Raw genomic sequence first — 19,535 nt, 5'->3', positions numbered from 1 at the left:
ATTTATTTATTATTATTTTGTATGAAGCTTTGAAAGTACTGCACAGATGGGGAATTAATCCTTATATTGTTTCAGTGGATTAACGTGTGGATGTCCTTGTTCAACAAATGAATAAAATGAAGAATACAAAAGTAACCTACATCTCTTTCCCACTTGCCTCCTTGTCAGTCTTCCTCAAATTGAGATAATACTTTTTAATCTCCTCACCCTTAACCAGTTTTTTCCTTATTTTTGTCAGCTTGAGTTTGTTGTTTCATGCCATACTTGCCTCCTAGCCTCTCCTGTGTGATCATTCTTCTCTTTTGCTTGTTTTTGTTACGTAGCTGTATTCCTCTTGAGGTGGCTTGTCTCAGTCTGAAGCTGTAGTTCTTCCTAGTGGAGGCTTGTTCATCATGGAAACCTAGGATAGAAAGCATGCAAAAATTCTGAGCTTTATCAGAATTCTTGTACTTAACCCATGTAATCAGTGAAGCTCAGTTCTTTCCAAAATCACATGGTTTGGGGAGATAAGGGAATAAACCATGCAGAGCTGAATGCTGTTCCCACCACTGTGAATGTTAACCTGCTTTTCATAGAATCACAGAATAGCCTGGGGTAAGAGGACCACAGTGATCATCTAGTTTCAACCCCCCTGCTGTGTGCAGGGTTGCCAACCACCAGACCAGGCTGCCCGAAGCCACATCCAGCCTGGCCTTAATGCCTCCAGAGATGGGGCATCTACAACCTCCTTGGGCAACCTGTTCCAGTGTGTCACCACCCTCTGTGTGAAGAACTTCTTCCTAATATCTAACCTAAACCTCTCCATCTTAGTTTAAAACCATTCCTCCTTGTCCTATCACTATCCATCCTTGTAAACAGTTGTACCCCTCCTGTTTATATGCTCCCTTCAAATACTGGAAGGTCACAGTGAGGTCTCCCCACAGCCTTCTCTTCTCCAAGCTAAACAAGTACAGTTCCCTCAACCTTTCCTCATAGGAGAGGTGCTCCAGCCCTCTGATCATCTTCGTGGCCCTCCTCTGGACCTGCTCCACATCCATCTTGTGCTGGAGGTCCCAGGCCTACTACTTTTGTTGTAAGTCAGTTGTGTAACATTCGACATTGCTGTTAGTTTTCCACCTAAATCACGAATCCTCCTAGCAAAATAATGATAATGATAATAATGAAGAAAAAAGTCTGAAGTTGCAGAGCTGATAGGAATCTCCTATTGTGCTTTATTGATGGGGAAAAGACAGCAGGAGATGCACCTGTTGAAGAATGGAATCCCTTTCATCTTCTGTTGTTTTTTTTTTTTATTGCTAGTGTAACAACAATCTTAAATCTGCTTTGAAATTATTTTTTTGACATTTTCATCTTTGAAGACCATTTCTCATCTCATCTGCTGAGACTGAGAAAGGGTTCATTAATATCTAGAACTGGCGAGGAAAAATGGAATTAAGCAGACAAAAATAAGAACAAAAGAGTTAATAAGGATGAGAAAGATTGTTTTTTGATTTATGTATTTTAGGCATCTCAGATAAGTTCTTTGCCTGATGCAGTGTTGATGACATCTCTTGTTCTAAGATTCTCTGATAAAGTTATTTCATGCAGTGTTTGAGTGGATGTGCAAAGATACAAGCAACAAGTAAAAATACAAAGAGGTTTCTAAGAAATAGGTTGGTTGTGGGCATAAAACAACATGGCTTCTTTGACTCCAGACACTTGAAAAGAAGGCTTTAATGGCTTCATTCTCAACTGTTGTAAGTTGTTATACATCAGTTGAGGATCTGCCATCAAACCTCTCATTTGTTCAGAACTTTTGCTGTTCATGCTCATTGTACCAGAAGATCTTTCACCTGGCTTCTTGTTTCACTCTATTATGTAGAGTTATGTGGGCAAGTGTCCTTCAGACTGGGAAAGATAGAGGATATAATAGCAAACGTTTGGTCAGCATGAAGTATGCATATGGTTTTCCTTCAAGCGCACAATGTACTTATGTACTTTCTTTTTCCAGACAATTTTATTTAAAAGTAGCCTTTTCCAGGGCTGCAAAACTATTAGAAATTTAAAACTTATGTGTATGCATAATGAAAGCTGTTTCTGTCTTTAGTCATTTAGGTTCTTTTAGCTTTTTATTGATGAAACAAAATGGCCATGCATATTAATGTACACCACTATGAAGCACTGACTCATTCAACCTATCTCAGCAAAGAAGATGCCAAGATTTTGAGTCCTTCCTGCATTTGCTTCCCAAAGGAGATGTTACCTTGTGCCGTAGAATCTTTATGAGGAAATTAAAGCAGTTCCTCCTGCACTTAAAATAAACAGAATCTTCGATAACATTCACCTGAGGATTGTAGAAATGGCAGCACACTGGTAACACTTTCCCTTCATGCCAGTTCAGAGAAATAAATTCACTTCTAAATTTTATTTCTCTGCATGAGCTTTCTCTATTCTGAAGTGTATTTATGGCAGTTTCTGCCTTGCCAGATTCTTCCTGGAACAATAAAATGTTTTCACTCAGTACACAGAAAACCTAGGAGCTTTCTTTCCTGAAAACCTCATGAAACTGCATCTTAGAAGGCCAACAGAAGGCAACCTGAAGTGGAAACAGTGTTGGTAACATGTTCTTATAGATGGGATTTGTAAATTTTATGCAGATGATATTCTTCTGTGATCGATATTCCTCAGCTGCAAGAGAAAAAACTTTGCTTCTAGATCCAGTCAGTATGGTGGCTTCAAAGATTAAATGTGTAGTTACTGCTCAAGAATGCAAGTTCCTCTGTGTAGGTGGAAGCACGGGGAGACCTGTGAAATACCCTGAGGAATCCTGGAGCTTTAAGGTCCAGTTTTAAAGGTGCTCTAAAAATACCATTCTGGCATTCTCTGTTTTTTGTCACAGTTGCTTCCACTTTAAGCATGCTCAATAAACAAATAAAAGATGTTTTTTTTCTTATTAACATCACCTGGGGATCTGGCACCAGCAGGGTGATTTTTCTCAAGCATTCACACTTAAAGTTAAATCCTCTTGCTAAATCTTACTTGTCCTGTGAGCTGTTTTGCATTTGCACAAGTCCAACCGAGGACTTAATCAGAAGGTGGTGGGAACCCAGCAGTGAATCTGTATTTTTTTCCTGTTGTCATTATAGTGCTGTGTGAAAAGCACATTTTGTCTTGATTGTCTCAGGGTAAATTTTTCTGCCTACGTTATTTAAGGAGGAAGCCTGTTCTTGCAGTTTGACTGTTTTGCCACTGCACAACAAACATGAAAGCCTGTGTAACTTTTAATGTGCTGTTTTGCAGGGCTGTTGCTTTCTCACTGATATTCACCAATGGTTCACATTATGGCTTGATGCTGAGCACTGACACGTAATGCATGTGAGTTTGGAGGAGGAAAGGGAAAACAGGGAGTTTTAGATTCATGTGGTGAAATCCAAGAGGAATGCTTTGTCTCCCTTCTTGAAGAATTTGATTAGTTGTTTCTATGTGCAGTCATAAAGTAATTTGACTGCTATGCACTGGTATGCTGGAGTGCATGGGGTGGATTTTCAGAGTAGCTCACAGAGTTGCTTGGTACAGTTTTTTTAAATGAGGATACAGTAGGTTTGAGAGAGTGGCCTTGTCAAATTCCAACAAGTCTGCTTTTGAAAGACTGCTGTCCTAAAAACTGTATATAGACCTGTACCAATCACAGTTAGAGATTTGCCTTCAGGCTTTGAGGTTATTGATCTCTTAGGTCTTTTTTCCTTTGGATTTGGCACTAAGGTAGGTCAGGAAATGATCAAAATCTTTAAGGGACCATTTCTGAAGTAACTGCCCATTTGCTGCCTGTTGTCTCCACTTACAAATCAAAAAAAGGATTCAGCACCACGATTACTAGGTTAAATTTCTTCAGATATCGCATGCCTTTGGGAGGCTGTGAATTTGCATTATTTTCTTCAAAAGTATTGAAGACGTGGAATTTATCATCTAGAAGGACATGAGTCATGGAAAATAGTATGTTAAATTTTACTGGTTGTCCATAAATGCACACAGCTAATGAAATCGTCTGTAATAAGTAGCAGCAAATTTTGAAGATTCATTGGAATGAAAAAGAAGACCCAAGGATCTTTTCTTAGGCCTGTTACACTTAAATGAGTTATCAACATAAGCTTTTCTGGGGATCAGTGGTATTGAAATGTCTCTTGCAGCAGATTTCTTGTGAAATGGCAGAACAGCACAAATTAGAGTATCATCAGTTGGAGCAGATGTTTTTATAGGGTATTGTCAAACCAGGAAAACTTCTCTCCCTTTCTGTCTGTGGAGGTGATAAATCAATGATGCAGATGATTAAACTTTCTGGTGATTTGAACTGGATATGGATTTTGGCTTAGGCATGGAGTTGAGTGTTTTTTTCCAATACCCAACTCTCATGTTGTAAAGCATCTGAAAATGTCTCAGTGCTTCATTAGAGAGGTTGTGGCAAAGACATTGCTTTTTGAAGTTGTTGTGCTCTTTAAGTTGGTTTATATGGGCCTATATACAAAAGTTGATCATTAGGCTCATACAATAAACTAATATGATGAAGCTCTGTTTAAAATTATAAATTGAAGTTTAAAGGCATCCTTATGGTGGAGATGATAAAGGCAACTGAGTCTGGAGGAATATTGTTTTGTTCACGTTATATTTTATTCATTATTACACTCTGCCAGCCTTCCCACCCTCTCAATGAGCAGAGTCACCCAGGGTCTGGGTCCAGTCCTGTTTAACATCTTCATTAGGAATTGTTTGCACCATCAGTAAATTTACAGATGACCCAAGGTGCCTCCAGCCTCATCCAGGCTGGAACTCTGAAATTTAGTTCTTGTTGTTACTGAAAACATCCTGTGGGGTTTTTCTTCTGTGTCTTCTGCCTGTATTATTTTGTGAATGAAGGAAAGGTTCAGGCTGGTTATTAGGAAGAATTTCTTCTCAGGAGTGGTGAAGCATTGGCACAGGCTGCCCAGGGAGGTGGTGGAGTCCCTGTAGGTGTTCAAGAAAGGGGTGGATTTAGTACTTAGAGATGTGCTTTAGTGTGCAGTAATGCTGGTAGGTGCATGATTGGACTAGATGATCTTAGTGATCTTTTCCAACCTTAATGAGACTCTGATTCAAAGTTGTGTTTAATTAAAATTACTTTTTTTCCTTCTTTTTATATATAAAAAAAAGATGGTAACCAAATATAAACAGCAGCCTCACAATACAGAGTAATTAATAAGGACAAACATTGAAGGAATAATTGAATCTTTCATGGTTCTCTGCATAAAGCTGGTGCTTATGGCACGACCTACAGTGTTTGCTCTGTAAAGAGAGAGCATGCATTATGCAGGTGCAGTTTAGGTAGAAACTGGTGCATGTTGAAACCAAGGAAGTCTTATGCTTTTATCCACATCCCAGTAAATGACAGAATTATTCATAATCACAGTTTAAGAATAAATATAGATGAAGCTTGCAGAGGCTATCTGTATGGATATCATCTTTCACCTGTGGAGCTCCTCAGCCCCCAGGAAGTAATATGTGTTTTAAAGGTGAACTATGTAAATGTTGGTCTGCTTTCATGCCTTTTTTGAAGAGGTGAGGGACTGATTTGTGGCCCAGAGCTTTGTGGTCGAATAACCCCTTGATGACATGAAATTGTAGAAGGGGATGTTTGAAGTAGGGAAGACACAAGAAGGGGACATCTTCAGTATCCCAGGGTTGGGGTCTTGTCAGATCTTGTAGATAAATGGGCCCCCCAGGCTACCCAGAATATCTCTTTAATAGGCAGAACATGCAGGAAACAAAATTTCTACTGTTTTATCAAAAGATAATATCTAACAGAATGTATATACTGGTGCGTTGCTACTAGCTATTGAAGTGTGCTGTTTTTTATAAGAGATGTAAATCGTTGTCCTGACTATAAAAGGGTGCTTCAAAATTGGTTTGCTCTTTTTGAAAATGGAAGAGTGTTCATCTTCATGTGATGGCAGAATTCTCAGCAAGATTGCTGCCTTCATTCCTCTTAAATGTTGTCCTCGCAACAACAACTGGATATAGCAGTGCTTCCTCTCTCTCTCATTTTCATTGTGTGATATTAAGAGTAATTTACAGCCCCCCTTACAAAGGTGCTGTGGGTTAATGATGAGGACCTGTCTGAAAGGTTGTTTAGGCTCTGAATGCTGTGCATTGAACTCGGAGCAACAAGATTTTCATTTTTACTTTAAAACAGTATGTTAAAACCATTTCTCCTCTAGCATTTCCACAGTTGTCTTTTCCACAGCTATTGTTCCAAGGAGCTCATTTTCTTTGTTTGTGTCTGGCATGCTGTGGTTTTTAAAGAATAACAAGTAGCAAATAAAACGAGTGGACCACATACACAGTGCACAAAGCGCTTTGCAGCCTCATGGGTTGAAAGGTGTGAGAGATGAGAGCTTTGAGTGGAGATGCATGCCTTTTTCCCAGAGGTTTTTGAAAGAGCTCCTCCAAGAAAACAACACAGCCAAAAGCCCAACTGAAATGTCTCAATACCAATGCACACAGTATGGGAAATAAGGAGGAACTGAAAACAGTGGTGCAGTTGGAAATCTACAGTCTTACTGCTGTCACAGAAACACGGTGGGATGACTCACGTAACTGGAATACCATGATAGGGGACTCTCAGCTTTATGGAAGGAATAGGTGAGGTAGGAGGGGTGGGGAAGTTGTCCTCTGTATTAAAAAGTGAATAATCTGTGAGGAGCTATGCCTGAGCAACTCATGATAAGGTCAAGAGTTTGTGGGTTAAAACTGGAGACCAGAGGTATCAGGTGGTTGGGGTCTACTACAGGCCAACTGATAAAGGGGAAACTGCTGAGTAGGCCTTCTTGCATCATCTGCAAGAGGCGTCCTTTCTGTAGGGTCTCATCCTGGTGGGGTATTTCAATCACCTGGATATCTGCTGGGAAAACAGCATTGTGAGCTGCAAGAAGTCCAGGAGACTCCTGGTGTCCATGGATGGCAGCTTTCTGGTTCAATTCTTGGACACATCCACCAGAGATGACGCATTGCTGGACCCGATGTTCAGCAGTGCAGAAGGGATCATAAAAGAGGCTAAGATTGGAGGCAGCCTGGGCTGCAACAGCCATGCCCTCCCTGGTGACGTTCATGATCTTGAGGAACACAGGCCTGGCAAAGTGTGGAGTCAGAACCCTGATTTTCAGGAAATGCAACTTCAGGCTGCTGAAGAAATAGTTGGATAAAGGAACAGAAAAGAGCTGGCAGCACTTTAAGGGTGCTTTTCTGAGAGCCCAAGAGTTCTCTGTCCCTCAGAGTAAGAAATCAGGCAGACAAGGTAGGAAACCATCATAGCTAAGCAAGGACTTGCTGGTCAGGCTGAGGGGGGAGAAAAGAAAAAGCAGAAGCAGTGAAAATGGGATGGATGGCCTGGGAAGAATATAGGGCTGCTGTCCAGATGTGCAGAGATGGAGTCAGGAAAGCCAAGGCACAGTTGGAACTGAACTTGGCAAGGGAGGTGGAAAAAAACCAAGATGGGATTCTTTGGATACATTGGACAAAGCAGTCAAAGGAGAGTGTACTTCCTCTGATGAATGAAAATGGAGAGCTAACATCCTTAGACATGGGGAAGGCTGAGGTACTTAATTAGTACCTAATTAGTACTTAATTCTTTGCCTCGGTGTTCACAACTAGTCAGCCTTCTCATGCCTCTTCTGTTCTAGAACTTCTAAGCAGGGAAGAAAATCCCTCCCAGTGTAAGAGTGGAGCAAGTCCCCGACCATCTCATGAAGCTGAATGCTTTCAAGTCTATAGGGCCAGATGATATGTATCCCAGGGTTCTGAAAGAAATGACTGATGTGGTTGCTGAGCTGCTCTCTATTGTATTTGAAAAATCATGGCTGTCAGGCAAAGTCCCTGGTGACTGGAAAAAGAGAAATATCACTCCTGTATTCAAGTAAGGGAGAAAGGAAGATCTGGGGAACTATAGGCTGGTGAGCCTCACTTCCAGTCCTTGGGAGGATCATGGAGCAGATCCTCCTGGAAGAGATGGTAAGGCACATGAGAGATGAGCGTGTGATCTGAGACAGCCAGAGGGTTGTTTGTCAACAGCTCAGTGTCCAGATGGAGGCTGGTCATGAGAGGGTCTGTTCTGGGAGTAGTACTCTTCAACATTTTAATCAGTGATGTAGCTAGTGGGATTGAGCATCCTCAGCAAGTTTGCTGATGTCACCAAGGTGAGTGGTGCAATTGACACAATAGAAGAGAGCGATGCCAGCCAGAGGGACCTGGACATGCTCAAAAAGTATGCACGTGAGAATCTAATGAGGTTTAAGAAGGTGTTGCACTTGGGTTGGGACAGTCCCAGATATGAGACAGGGAGAAGAAGTCCTTGAGAGCAGCCCTGTGGAGAAGGATTTGGGTGTCCTGAGGGATAAAAAAAAAAAAACAAAAAAACTGGACAGGAACCAGCAGAGTGCTCTTGCAGCCCAGAAGGCCAACTGTATCCTGGGCTCCATCAGCAGAGAGGTAGCAGCAGGTATGAGGCAGGTGATTGTCTCCCTCTACTCTGCCCTTGTAAGGCCCCACCTGTCGTACTGCATCCAGATCTGGCACACCCAGTACAAGAGGAATATAGAACTGCTGGTGCAGGTCCAGAGAAGGACTGTGATGATGATCAGAGGCCTGGAGCACCTCTCCTATGAAGAAAGGCTGAGGGAGTTGGGCTTGTTCAGCTTGGAGAAGAGAAGGCTGAGGGGAGACCTCTTTGTGGCCTTCCAGTAACTTAAGGGAGCTTATATGCAGGGGAGGGACTGAATTTTTACATGGCCTAATAGCAATAGAACAAGGGGGAATAGCTTTAAAGTATAAGAGGGTAGATTTAGGTTAGATGTTAGGAGGAAATTTTTTACTCAGAGTAGTGTGGCACTGTAACAGGCTGCCCAGGGAAGTTGTGGATGATCTATCCCTGAAGGTGTTCAAGGCCAGGCTGGATGGGGTCCTGAGCAGCCTGATTCAGTGGTTGGCAACCCTGCCCCCATTGCCAGGGGGTTGAAATTAGCTGATCCTCAAGGTCCCCTCCAACTTAAGTTATGTTTCTGTGATACCTTATAATTAGTATTACGGCTTATGTGCATTCAGAGTGTCTCCTCTATTATCACTGCTTTTTTATTTAATAAGCTTATTCTCAGTGCTTATGGGTTTGTTGAATCTACCCCCTTAAATTGCAAAATTACAAGTTTAATTAGACTTTAATTGCAAGAAGCATACACATGAGGAGAAGAAAGCACTCTGTGATCTCTCAGACACTCTGCCTCCTATGTTGATTATTCAAAACTTGATGTCATTCTCTATTGCAGATGATGATCTTATAGGATCCCTTCTTACCCTACTCTTACTGGGCTGCATTGCTAGTGCCCAAGTTGAAATACAGGATCAAGCAGCAAGTCTGATTTGAGCTCAAGGTGGTGGTGTTGGGATTACAGGACACAACCTCTGCTGTGGATGTTGGTGTCAGCTGGCACTGAAATAAGCATTATCCATTTATCGTGGTGCTATTTATAAAGCAGCACCACATACAGGCTCTTTAGGACATTGGTTTTTTTTTTGTTTTTTTTTTTTTTTTTTTTGCTTTTCCGCTAACTTGGACAGAGCTTCTGCTCTCCTGGGAGTGTTCATAGAATCATAGAATGGCCTGGGTTGAAAAGGACCACAATGATCATCCAGTTTCAACCCCCCTGATATATGCAGGGTCGCCAACCAGCAGACCAGGCTGCCCAGAGCCACATCCAGCCTGGCCTTGAATGCCTCCAGGGATGGGGCATCCACAGCCTCCTTGGGCAAGATGTTCCAGTGTGTCACCACCCTCTGGGTGAAAAACTTCCTCCTAATATCTAACCTAAACCTCCCCTGTCTCAGTTTAAAACCATTCCCTCTTGTCCTATCACTATCCACCCTTATAAACAGCGATTCTCCCTCCTGTTTATGTCCTTCCTTCAAGTCCTGGAAGGCCGAGTGTTGTAGCTTTGGCCAGTGAAGGGCTGCACACTGCTTGTGACATGCCACTTTGCATTTCTGTCGTGTCATTTCAGTTGTACCGGTGGATCTTTTGATATTTATTCAGGTTCTTGGATAAGCAGTTGAGCAGTAGATGCCGTGGGAGTCATCTGTCACCCAACAGCTCTCTGATAAGAGTTCAGCAACAGTAAGGTGAAACTGCCATTCTGGCTTAATTTCTACTCTTTGTGAGGAGCCAGTATGGTGGATGGCACTGCTCACGTGGCATTTGTCCTGTTAACAAGGAGTTAACTATCCCTGTTAACAAGGAGTTTGTTCAGTTTGCCTTTCAGACACTTATTTGCCATGGATCGTCTCAATATGTTTATTAAGTGCTTCACTCAGTCTTCAGCAGAGACATCCCTTTGTTGTTCCTGGGCATTATCTGTAAATTAAGAAATGTTGATTAATGAACATTCTTAGAACAAGCACAGTACCTCTTGCTTTTCTCCTTTTGTCGCTTAGCAACAGATTTTCTCCCAGTGCTGTCCCTGTCACTTCAGGAGGACCATATCTACAATATTCTCTCTAATTCTTTTAGTTTTTCCTTTCAGGAAGCCTTGCTAAAAGATTTGAGGAAGTTCGTCAACCCCTTGACAGACATAATAAAGCAGAATGGGATAACATCAAACAATAATTCACTTCATACATAATACACTGACAGTGTAAACTTTGCTGAATTTATCAGGAGTCTGCTAAGCTTGATAGTGTTTATAATGAAAACTCCTCTCTTGTGAAAAATATCATGTAGAAAAGCAGCTGGGTTAGAAATGTAGTTTTTAGCTCCTTGAAACTCATTCAGGGGATTCATAGTGATGGAACACCTCCTCGTTTATGCATATGTTAATTGCACGAGGCTTCTTCTGCTTCATAACTAATACATAACACCATAAGCTTTATTTCTAAATCAGTTAAACGTGCAATGGTGTGTTTATGTATAGATACATAATGTTTCCTCCAAGCGAACTAAAGCTTCCATTGCCCTCTCCCACCCAACCAAAATCTGAGTGCTGATGTTTCCTTGTTTATTCCTTGACAGTTCTCTGAAGGCACCATGCAGAAAAAGCATTTAAACAACTTGCCAAGTGTTGTTTCCAATAGTTTAAATCTTGGATTATGCCTTTTTAAATATATTCCAGTGCGTGAAACAAGCCTCCTGGAAATTAAAGAAGATATGGAACTGGATCCAGAGGAGAACAGCACCGTCTTCATGGGCATACTCATCAAAGGGCTGGCCAAGCTGAAAAAAATCCCTGAAACAGTGAAAGCCATCCAGGATCGCCTAGAACAAGAACTCAAGCAGATTGTTAAGCGGTCCACAACACAGGTGGCAGACAATGATTACCAGAGAGGGGAAAATATTTCCCAGGAAAATCAGCCTAGGTAAGGATATTTCAAGCACTGAAATGTGATGGCTGCAAAAAGATGTCTGGAGAAGGAATGCCAGTGTTTGTTGGATTTTTTTTCTTGCAGTAGCAAAGACATTAAATAGTAATTTTTTGAGAAATGTCTTTGTCTCTTTGAAGGACTGATGTACCCTGAACACCTAAAAGGCTTGGGAATTCAGGAAATGTATTCAGAAAGGGGGAAATATTGTTGCTTTTCAGTTAATTTTGTGGGAAAGGGAGATGATTCCTTCTGTGCTTGGTCATAGAAGAGTCTTCTGGCTAAATTTCCAGGACTTGCAGGGAGCTTATAAGCAGGAAAGGGGTAAGATTTTACACTGCCTAACACTGATAGGACAAGGAGGAATGGCTTTAAACTTAAACAGTGAAAATTTAGAATAGGTGTTAGGAAGAAATTCCTTGTTCAGAGGGTGATGAGGCACTGAAACAGGCTGCTGCGAGAAGCTGTGGATGCCATATCCCTGAAGGCATTCAAGGCCAGGTTGGATGGGACCCTGGGCAAACTGATGAGGCAGTAGATAATTCGCCCATGACAGGGGACTGGAACTCAATCATCTTTCAGGTTCTTTCCAACCTAAGCCATTCTGTGATTCTATAAACATGTTTGAAATCCAGATTTGAAGGAAGAAGCTCTGTAATAGCCAGAATTATTTACGTAGTAAAAGGTACGTAATGTTAAACACTTGGTTATTTTTTTTAACCTAAACCTTTTGTTTTAAGCTATTAATCTATTTTACAGTAGATTGAATTGTAATGCTGTCTCAGATTGCTGGTAAGTATGGTGTAAAGAACACTTGGTGCTGAAACAAGTGTTATGTTCTTGTGTTGCACTCGGAAAGAGAAGATTCGACTCAGTTACTTATTTCAAGTGCAGTAGATTCTAATTAAGATGATGCAGGTGCAAAGCTTTGTAATCATATATGGAACTAATTATATCAATAAATATATGGCCAAAAATCTATTTGTTTTGCAGCTCCATTAGTTGCAAAGTGTGAAAGCACACTGAGAAATACATTTCTGCTGTTCTTCATGATTAGCTAGAACAGAACGTCTTTAGGACTAACTATTGCTTATAGCTGAATTCTTAATTTGTGCTACTGCTCATTGCAATGATCGCCACCAGAAGAAATTAATATCGGAGAAGAAATCTGAAAACAAAAAATTTGTCTTCATTGTACATAATATTTATAGTAAAAATCACTCTTGAGGAAAAATTTGGTAAAGAATTCTTTTCCAATTCCTCTCATTATTTTAGAGTAGAATCATAGAATCACTACAGTTGGAAAAGACCACTAAGATCATCTAGCAACCATTGACCCATCACCACTGTGCCCACTTACCATGTTCCACGGTGCCACATACATCTAACTCTTTTTTAATGGTGGATGGTGATTCCACCACTTCCCTGGGCAGCCTGTTCCAAATGCCATTGCTGTGGGAACAATTATGCTGTGAAGAACTAGAGTTGTGATATTGATATCTCGATTGAATTATAGCAAGTTTTTTGGGCGGGTTGAAAAGCAGTGTTTTGTTGTTGATGCCAAGATGGAGCTTAACATATTCTCAATTCTTGTTTTATGACTTGGTCTTGAGAGGTTACATGGCTCTTGGATACCCTTTGAAATTGATAAAGTTGGGTTGGATCATGCTTCAATGATGTTAATGAGCCCAGAGGCCTGGGTGAGGTACCAAAAACTTCAGTGGATTTTGGCATTTGATTAATAGCAGTTTGTGATCCCTTAGGATGCCTATATTGTAAAGCTTTGGAAAGTGTCTTGAATTCCTGTTGAGTAAGGAGATAAATAGAACTGATTCTAAACCAAAATTACATGGGAAGTTTACAGCAAGTAGGTAAATTCATTTATATTGAAAAGAATAAATTATAGTATGGAAAGGTATACCGTCGCATGAATTAGCTACATTTTCAAATCAAAATGAAGTGACTATTTCCTTGTATCAAGAAAAAACAAAGCCAGAACAACAAGGTCCTCCTATTTCAAGAGAGCTCTGTAAGACTCCAAATTTGAGCATGATGCAGAGCCTGAAACTGCTTAATTATTCATTAGCCAGTCAGCCTCAATGATTATTTGATTATTTTATTGTATTTAATAATTGATCAATGATTATTTGATTATTTGATTTGGTGAATAAAATATTTTTCAATTCACCTTAGCACAAGTCACACACGAATGCCTTTCAGAGCTCAATGCCTGTATTCAGGTACTGCACTGTGTATGATATCCATACAAAACTCTCAATTCTGGCAAATAAAATGACTAATGAGATGGCAGAGAGGAGGTAAGAGCAGAGCAGGGGCTGAGGCTTTATGTTGAGTGTTCTGCTGGACAGTTCCTTTCTGCTTGTTAGGTACGTGCGGACCAAACTCTATGCATCTCTTTATCATTGTATTGACTCTCTGAGGTTGGCTCATTTCTTTTCCTTATGAAAAAGATGACATTGGATGCCACTTGATGAATGTGCCTGTGGAGATTCTGGTGTAATTCTTTTAGGGAATCACCAGAAAAATAATATAAAGCCCCCTCATTATACAAGAGAGAAATAATCTCTGGAAAAGGCTATGAGTGTCCAAAGACATCAGACAGTGTTCTTGCATTCTTTCTTTTTCTTTTTTTTTGACTACCTTTTGTGTGGCCAACTTTTACATTCGTATATGAAGACCATTACGAATTACACACAATTTGTTTTTTTTGAGATCAAGACTGTTATTTTTGTTAAAGCAACTAGAGCCCAAACAGTGCCATCTCTTACACATCTCTCAGCGTGCTCTTCGTGGAGCCAGCACACATTGGGCTCTTGGCTCAGATCTTCTGAATTTTTTGAATTCTGTTTCAGACAGGGCAGTCCCTGTCTGCTTCCTAGGAGCAAGCCTTGGCCTTGCTATAAAAGGTGTTGGCACTGGGCTTGTTAATGAATATACACACAAGTGTAAGCAGCAGTTCTAGTATTTATACAGTGCAACCCATTCTGTCATGGATATCCTATCATTGTCTCTTGCACTGAGCACTTATCTCCATGGTAAGCAGTCTGGCTGCATGGAGAGTTGGTGTGAAATTGGAAGGACCTTTGTACAGTGGTAGCAGGATTTTTTTTTTTTTTACCAATGTGCTCATGAAAGGAAGGCTTGCATGGCTCTGTGACACAGCTGATGTTTAGATTTTCTGGATGCAGTGATGGTGTATACCTGATTTAGTATGGACCTAACTAGACAACACGTTTGGCTCTACTTTTCTATGAACATTAACTCTTTACTCATGTGTATTTGCCCCACAAAATGTGAATGATGTGAATACATTAAAATGTGGTAAAGGGCATTAGCAGATTCCTAGAAGTTTCTTGTCTCTGGTAGAAGATCATCTTGAAAGTTATAAACTTACATTTTTGTCTAGGTAAGTTCTATAGAATTTATAGATATCTGCACTTGGAATGAGTTTATGAAAAAATGCTTAGATTTGCCACTGATTTATCTAATTGCTCATTAGAGCACAGTGCCTCCATGCTTAGAAACATGTATTGATTGTGGAGGATGAAACGGAGTGGAGTCCATTTAGTACTGCTGTGTCTTCATGGACTTATGGGTCTCAGCTACTGAAGGCTGCTGACTTGAGAAGAGAAATAATCTGGACACACGTGGCCAGATATCTGGGACAGGATTTTGGTAGGGACACATTGCTTTAGCTTTATTTATACTTGAAGATCCAGCCCAGAAGGAAGGAGGAGGTGTATTGCCAATTTTGTCCTTAAATCCCATCGACTGGACTCAGTGCGTTTTTCCCTACGTTTGTAATATATTTCTGGCCTTTTATTTTATCTTCAGACTCTCAAATGAGTATAGAAATTATATACATGCCAACGCTCTGACCTGGCAGAGATCATTGTTGCTGCTAAAATGCCTGAATTGTCATTAGTGACCTCACTCAGGTGCCAGCAGTCACTTTGCATCAATTTGTTCTCCGTTATTGCCCAGACAATAGGAGTTGCTTCCGGGTCTGTGTCACCGTCTCTCAACATACTTACCATATTTCTCAGTGAAGGGGTTATGAGATTGCTTTGACAAATTGCCTAAGCCACTCTTCTGTCATTGTCTGTATGTGTTCTGCTTAGGTCACTCGGTGCTGCAACCCCATGTGCATAAAATCTAGGCCATATCATTTTATGCTGTTTTGTCTTACTGGCTGTCTGACACGGCTTGTGTCTGTCTCCTTTAGGTCACCTTGTTTCAAAAATGACCTGACAGTTTTAGAAGACTTTCAGAGAAAGGAAAATTAAGATAAGAGGTGCTGGCTAATTTGAAAACAGGGAGAAGTGGAAAAATGATTTTTGGTTGAGAATGGAGAATGTAACGTTGTGTTTGTGACACTGAATAACATGGGTGGGGAAGCTTTGATTTCTGCTGGTCTGTACCAGGAGAACTGGAACATAGGAAGACCAAACAACTGTTCATTATAATCCTGTTTTAGTACTGGCTTTGTAAACAAGTTGATAATGTGAGATCAAGCTCACTTAGAATCAAGAGGAAATGAATTTGTCAAAAAATCCAGCTAGTTTCATTCTGCAAAATCGTTCTTTCCTGGGGCAACAGTGAGGTATGTGGATAATTAAATTTTCATTAGCAGTGGGATGTTAACAGAGCTTGGGCTTGCATTGCTAAATTTTCTTAGTGGCAAAGAATTAATGTGATCCCATAAGGCCATTTTGTTGGCATGTCAGTCAACGACACGTCGGATCCTCGAGAAAGAAATTCCTTTTCTTTCCAAACTCTCCTGCAGTTCTTCTAGCTGAGCAGCCACCTGCCCTATCTGCCCCTTTAGCTGTCTCTTACTTGCTATGAAGTTGTGCACATCTTGTAGGGGCTTCTGTAGCAATAGTTACTCCTCCCATGTCCTGTAATACGCTGGACCAGGTAGTTGCTTAAATCATGCAGGATGATTTTCAGGCAGCCTTGCCTGCACGTCCCCCTGTCTTCTTCACTGATAACATTGGTGATAGAGCAGTCAGAGAAGGCTGGAGCTGTGTAGGTCATTCCACAGGAGCAACTTCTCTGTTTAGCTTCGAAAGGATAGTTATTGTGATTTAAACGAAGCCTAAATGGAAGAGAATGACTTCCATGCTAGATTTTCCTTTATCATTTGTGTACATCTTTTATGCTTCTCTGTATTCCCTGATGGTGTCTTATGTAAATATGTAAGGAGTTATTAAAAATAATAAAAATAGTAGTGTGTTCTCTCTCAGTGCTTTCTCTTCAGGGATTTCTTACTTTTCTTAAAAGAAGGAAATAGACATTCACACCAGTTTCTTTTGGATTGCTTCAACGTGTGTCTTAGTTCTACAGTCACTTAGGGTATGGCACTGTTAATTAATCTCCCTGTGTATCTTTTATGTACAATGGTAACTAATGATTAACATGAACGCATTCTGGATCACTTGAAATGTTCTGCTGTTCCTTGCTGCACCCTCCTGGACTTATCCAATAGCTCTTGCAGTTGAATCAAGGTGTTTTCTGCTTAACCATTGGCTGTGTGTGCAGATGGGGATGGCCCATGTGAGACCCTTGATAGACTGCTGTATAATACTATACACATTTATGTCAAATGATCACGGATGCATGGCACATGATGAGCTTATGTGCTTTCTGCATCTATTAATTTGTTTATTTATTTTAATTATTGTTATTTTAAGTAATAGCTAGCCTCTGTCCTTGGCAAAATCGAAATATGAGCTGAGATGAATGGTTTTAGCCACAACATCATGCTGGGCTATTCTTGCAAATGTACAACAGCTTTTCTATTTCTCCAGTTAACTATCTAGCTTCTGGCTTAAAATAGCTGATGTAACAGGAGGTGTGCACCCTTGAACCGAAGAGGCCAAGGCATGAACGCACGCCTTGGAAGTGGCTGTTAACAGAATGCTGCAATGTGATGGTTAATGAGCAGAGGCAGCTCCGCTTCTCCTCAGCCCTTCTGTCCTTCTGATGGGGAGACACAGCAAGTGTGTTAATTCCTAACTACTTTAGTTAAATGGGATGGAGTCTGTCTGTCAGAGATCACTAGCACCTAACATATGGATTTGGGAAGTGTTAACCTCACATTTTGTTGGGGTTACGTGTGGACTTGAATTGCTCATTAAAAAGCAGTGAAATTATCCACATTTTCCTTTTTCCAGATAATATGATCAGAGGTGATGCTTTGTCATAGAATATTTAGGACTTTGCAGATGTGCATTAATTATAGTAATTGGGCTGTAAAGAAGCTATAGGAGCAGGTCATGTGTTGAGGTTATAGCTGTAGCTCCTTACACTTAGTAATAAAATCTTTATAACTTAAGCAGCTGAGGAGCTGTCATGTTTCACGTTTCATGTTGTTTAATCTGTTCTTGATCTTTCATGTTTAAAACATTCAGTGCTGCTCATTTCATAATTTAAAATGAATATCTTACATTCTGTTTGTGTGTGTAAGTGAACGCTTCTTGAATTGACACTTTTCCTCTCTTCTGGAGAAAAAGCAGGTAGTCTATCTGGAACCTTAAAATGATCTACAATGTCACAGCATTGAAGTGTTCTGAAGTTAGGAATGCATTTGTCTTTCCTGCACCCCAGGCAGAGCACGTTAAAGATGAGCAGCTTGGAGAGTGCAGAAAGGAAATTGGTCAGAAGCAAGGAGGAATGAAACTTGATCTGATCCCATAGAGGCCACAGAAATCGATGCTCAGTTGTGGATTGCCTGGTTGTCACAAAACTGGGTCTGAAGTCAAAATCTTCTGATTCCTGATCATTGCCCTGATGTGCTGCTTTACAGTATGGTTACAGTGTATTCTGAAAACTGAGTGGAGGTTGTCGTGGTCCTTTGCAGGTTGCTGCTGGAGCTGCTGGAGCTTCTCTTTGACAAATTCAACGCTGTGGCTGCTGCACACTCCATAGTCCTTGGACATCTTCAGCAAACAGTGGCCTCTCCTTGCAGCCAGTATGATGGTGATATCAAGCTCTATGACATGGTTGATGTGTGGGTGAAGATCCAAGATGTTTTGCAGGTAAGAGTCCTACAGATGGGTACAGTTTCAGCTTGTAGCAGTTCTTTAAACCAGAATACCACAGAAAACAGTTATATTATGCTCAAAGAACAGCCTCACTGGAAGCTGTCTTGACTTTGGTGAATGGACACATTTCTAGTAGACATCTAGATTCCAAAGAGCTTAAATACCAGCGAAACAAAAACTATGGATTCTCCCTTGTAGTGGGAGAAGTTGATTCCTTTTGTCTACTGAGTGATTTAGCAGAAGCTTTCAAATAGTGACACTTTTGTTCCATGTTCCCATGCCATGCCTGCCTTATAAAGTGTCACTGCTCTAATCGCTTGTCTTCCCTTGTCATTATGCCTTGGATATAGTCAGCTGAGACAGTAGCTGCCAGCATGTTTTCAGGGAAGCCTTATTTGATTCATATTCTAAACCATAGTGTGCTAAAGCTGAACCTTGCTTAGACTTTATTTTGGTACCACGCCTATCACTGTAGCATCTGAGCAGCAGAGCTGTCTGTCACACATCTTTTCTCTCATTCTTGATGTGAGGTTAACACATGCTCAGTAGATTTTTATTTTTTTCCCCTACTTTTTAAATTTTGAATTGTCTTCACATATAGGAGTGTCCAGCTCACCCACTGATTGCTAGAGGAGGTCAAAGAAATTAACCAGACATTGTTTACAAGATTTATGTTGGTCACTTCACCTCTGTCCTGTTCCTAAAAAATACTGTCTCCAACACTTAACGCACATCTTAATTGTAGGGCACAGATCTATTCCTGTTTGTCTAAAGACTTATTTGACTGTGTTTGTGGGAACTGCTGAGTAATGGCCTGAACCACTGATTGAGTACCTGGGGGAAGGACCCTTTCAGCTCTGGGAGCACAGCTGAAGGCAATTCACCTGTGCAACTGGAAGGGGTGGAGCCTGGCTGCACCTCTGTTAGACCTCATTTAAGGGCTGACTGCCACTGGGGAAGGTTCTCTTTCTGGAGATCCCTCCTTGGTGAAGCTTTCCCCTGCAAACATAGAATCTTCTGATGTGGGTGAGCAATCTTCTTCCCTTCCCATTGCCTTTC

General features: G+C 40.8%; 1 protein-coding gene across 2 annotated transcripts in view; it reads left to right on the top strand.

Moving 5' to 3' along the window:
- Positions 1–19,535, top strand: part of EXOC4 (exocyst complex component 4) — a 402,320-nt gene that overhangs the window by 42,647 nt on the left and 340,138 nt on the right. For both annotated transcript variants that reach the window (XM_031605115.2, XM_031605116.2), the window contains exons 6-7: positions 11,160–11,403; positions 18,293–18,470. In XM_031605115.2, coding sequence (XP_031460975.1) covers positions 11,160–11,403; positions 18,293–18,470 — 422 coding nt within the window. The remainder of the gene's footprint in view (positions 1–11,159; positions 11,404–18,292; positions 18,471–19,535) is intronic.

The sequence above is a fragment of the Phasianus colchicus genome, chromosome 1 (genome assembly GCF_987193195.1).
Source record: "Phasianus colchicus chromosome 1, bPhaCol1.hap1.1, whole genome shotgun sequence".
NCBI lineage: Eukaryota > Metazoa > Chordata > Aves > Galliformes > Phasianidae > Phasianus > Phasianus colchicus.
This window is presented reverse-complemented; position numbering and strand designations above follow the sequence as displayed.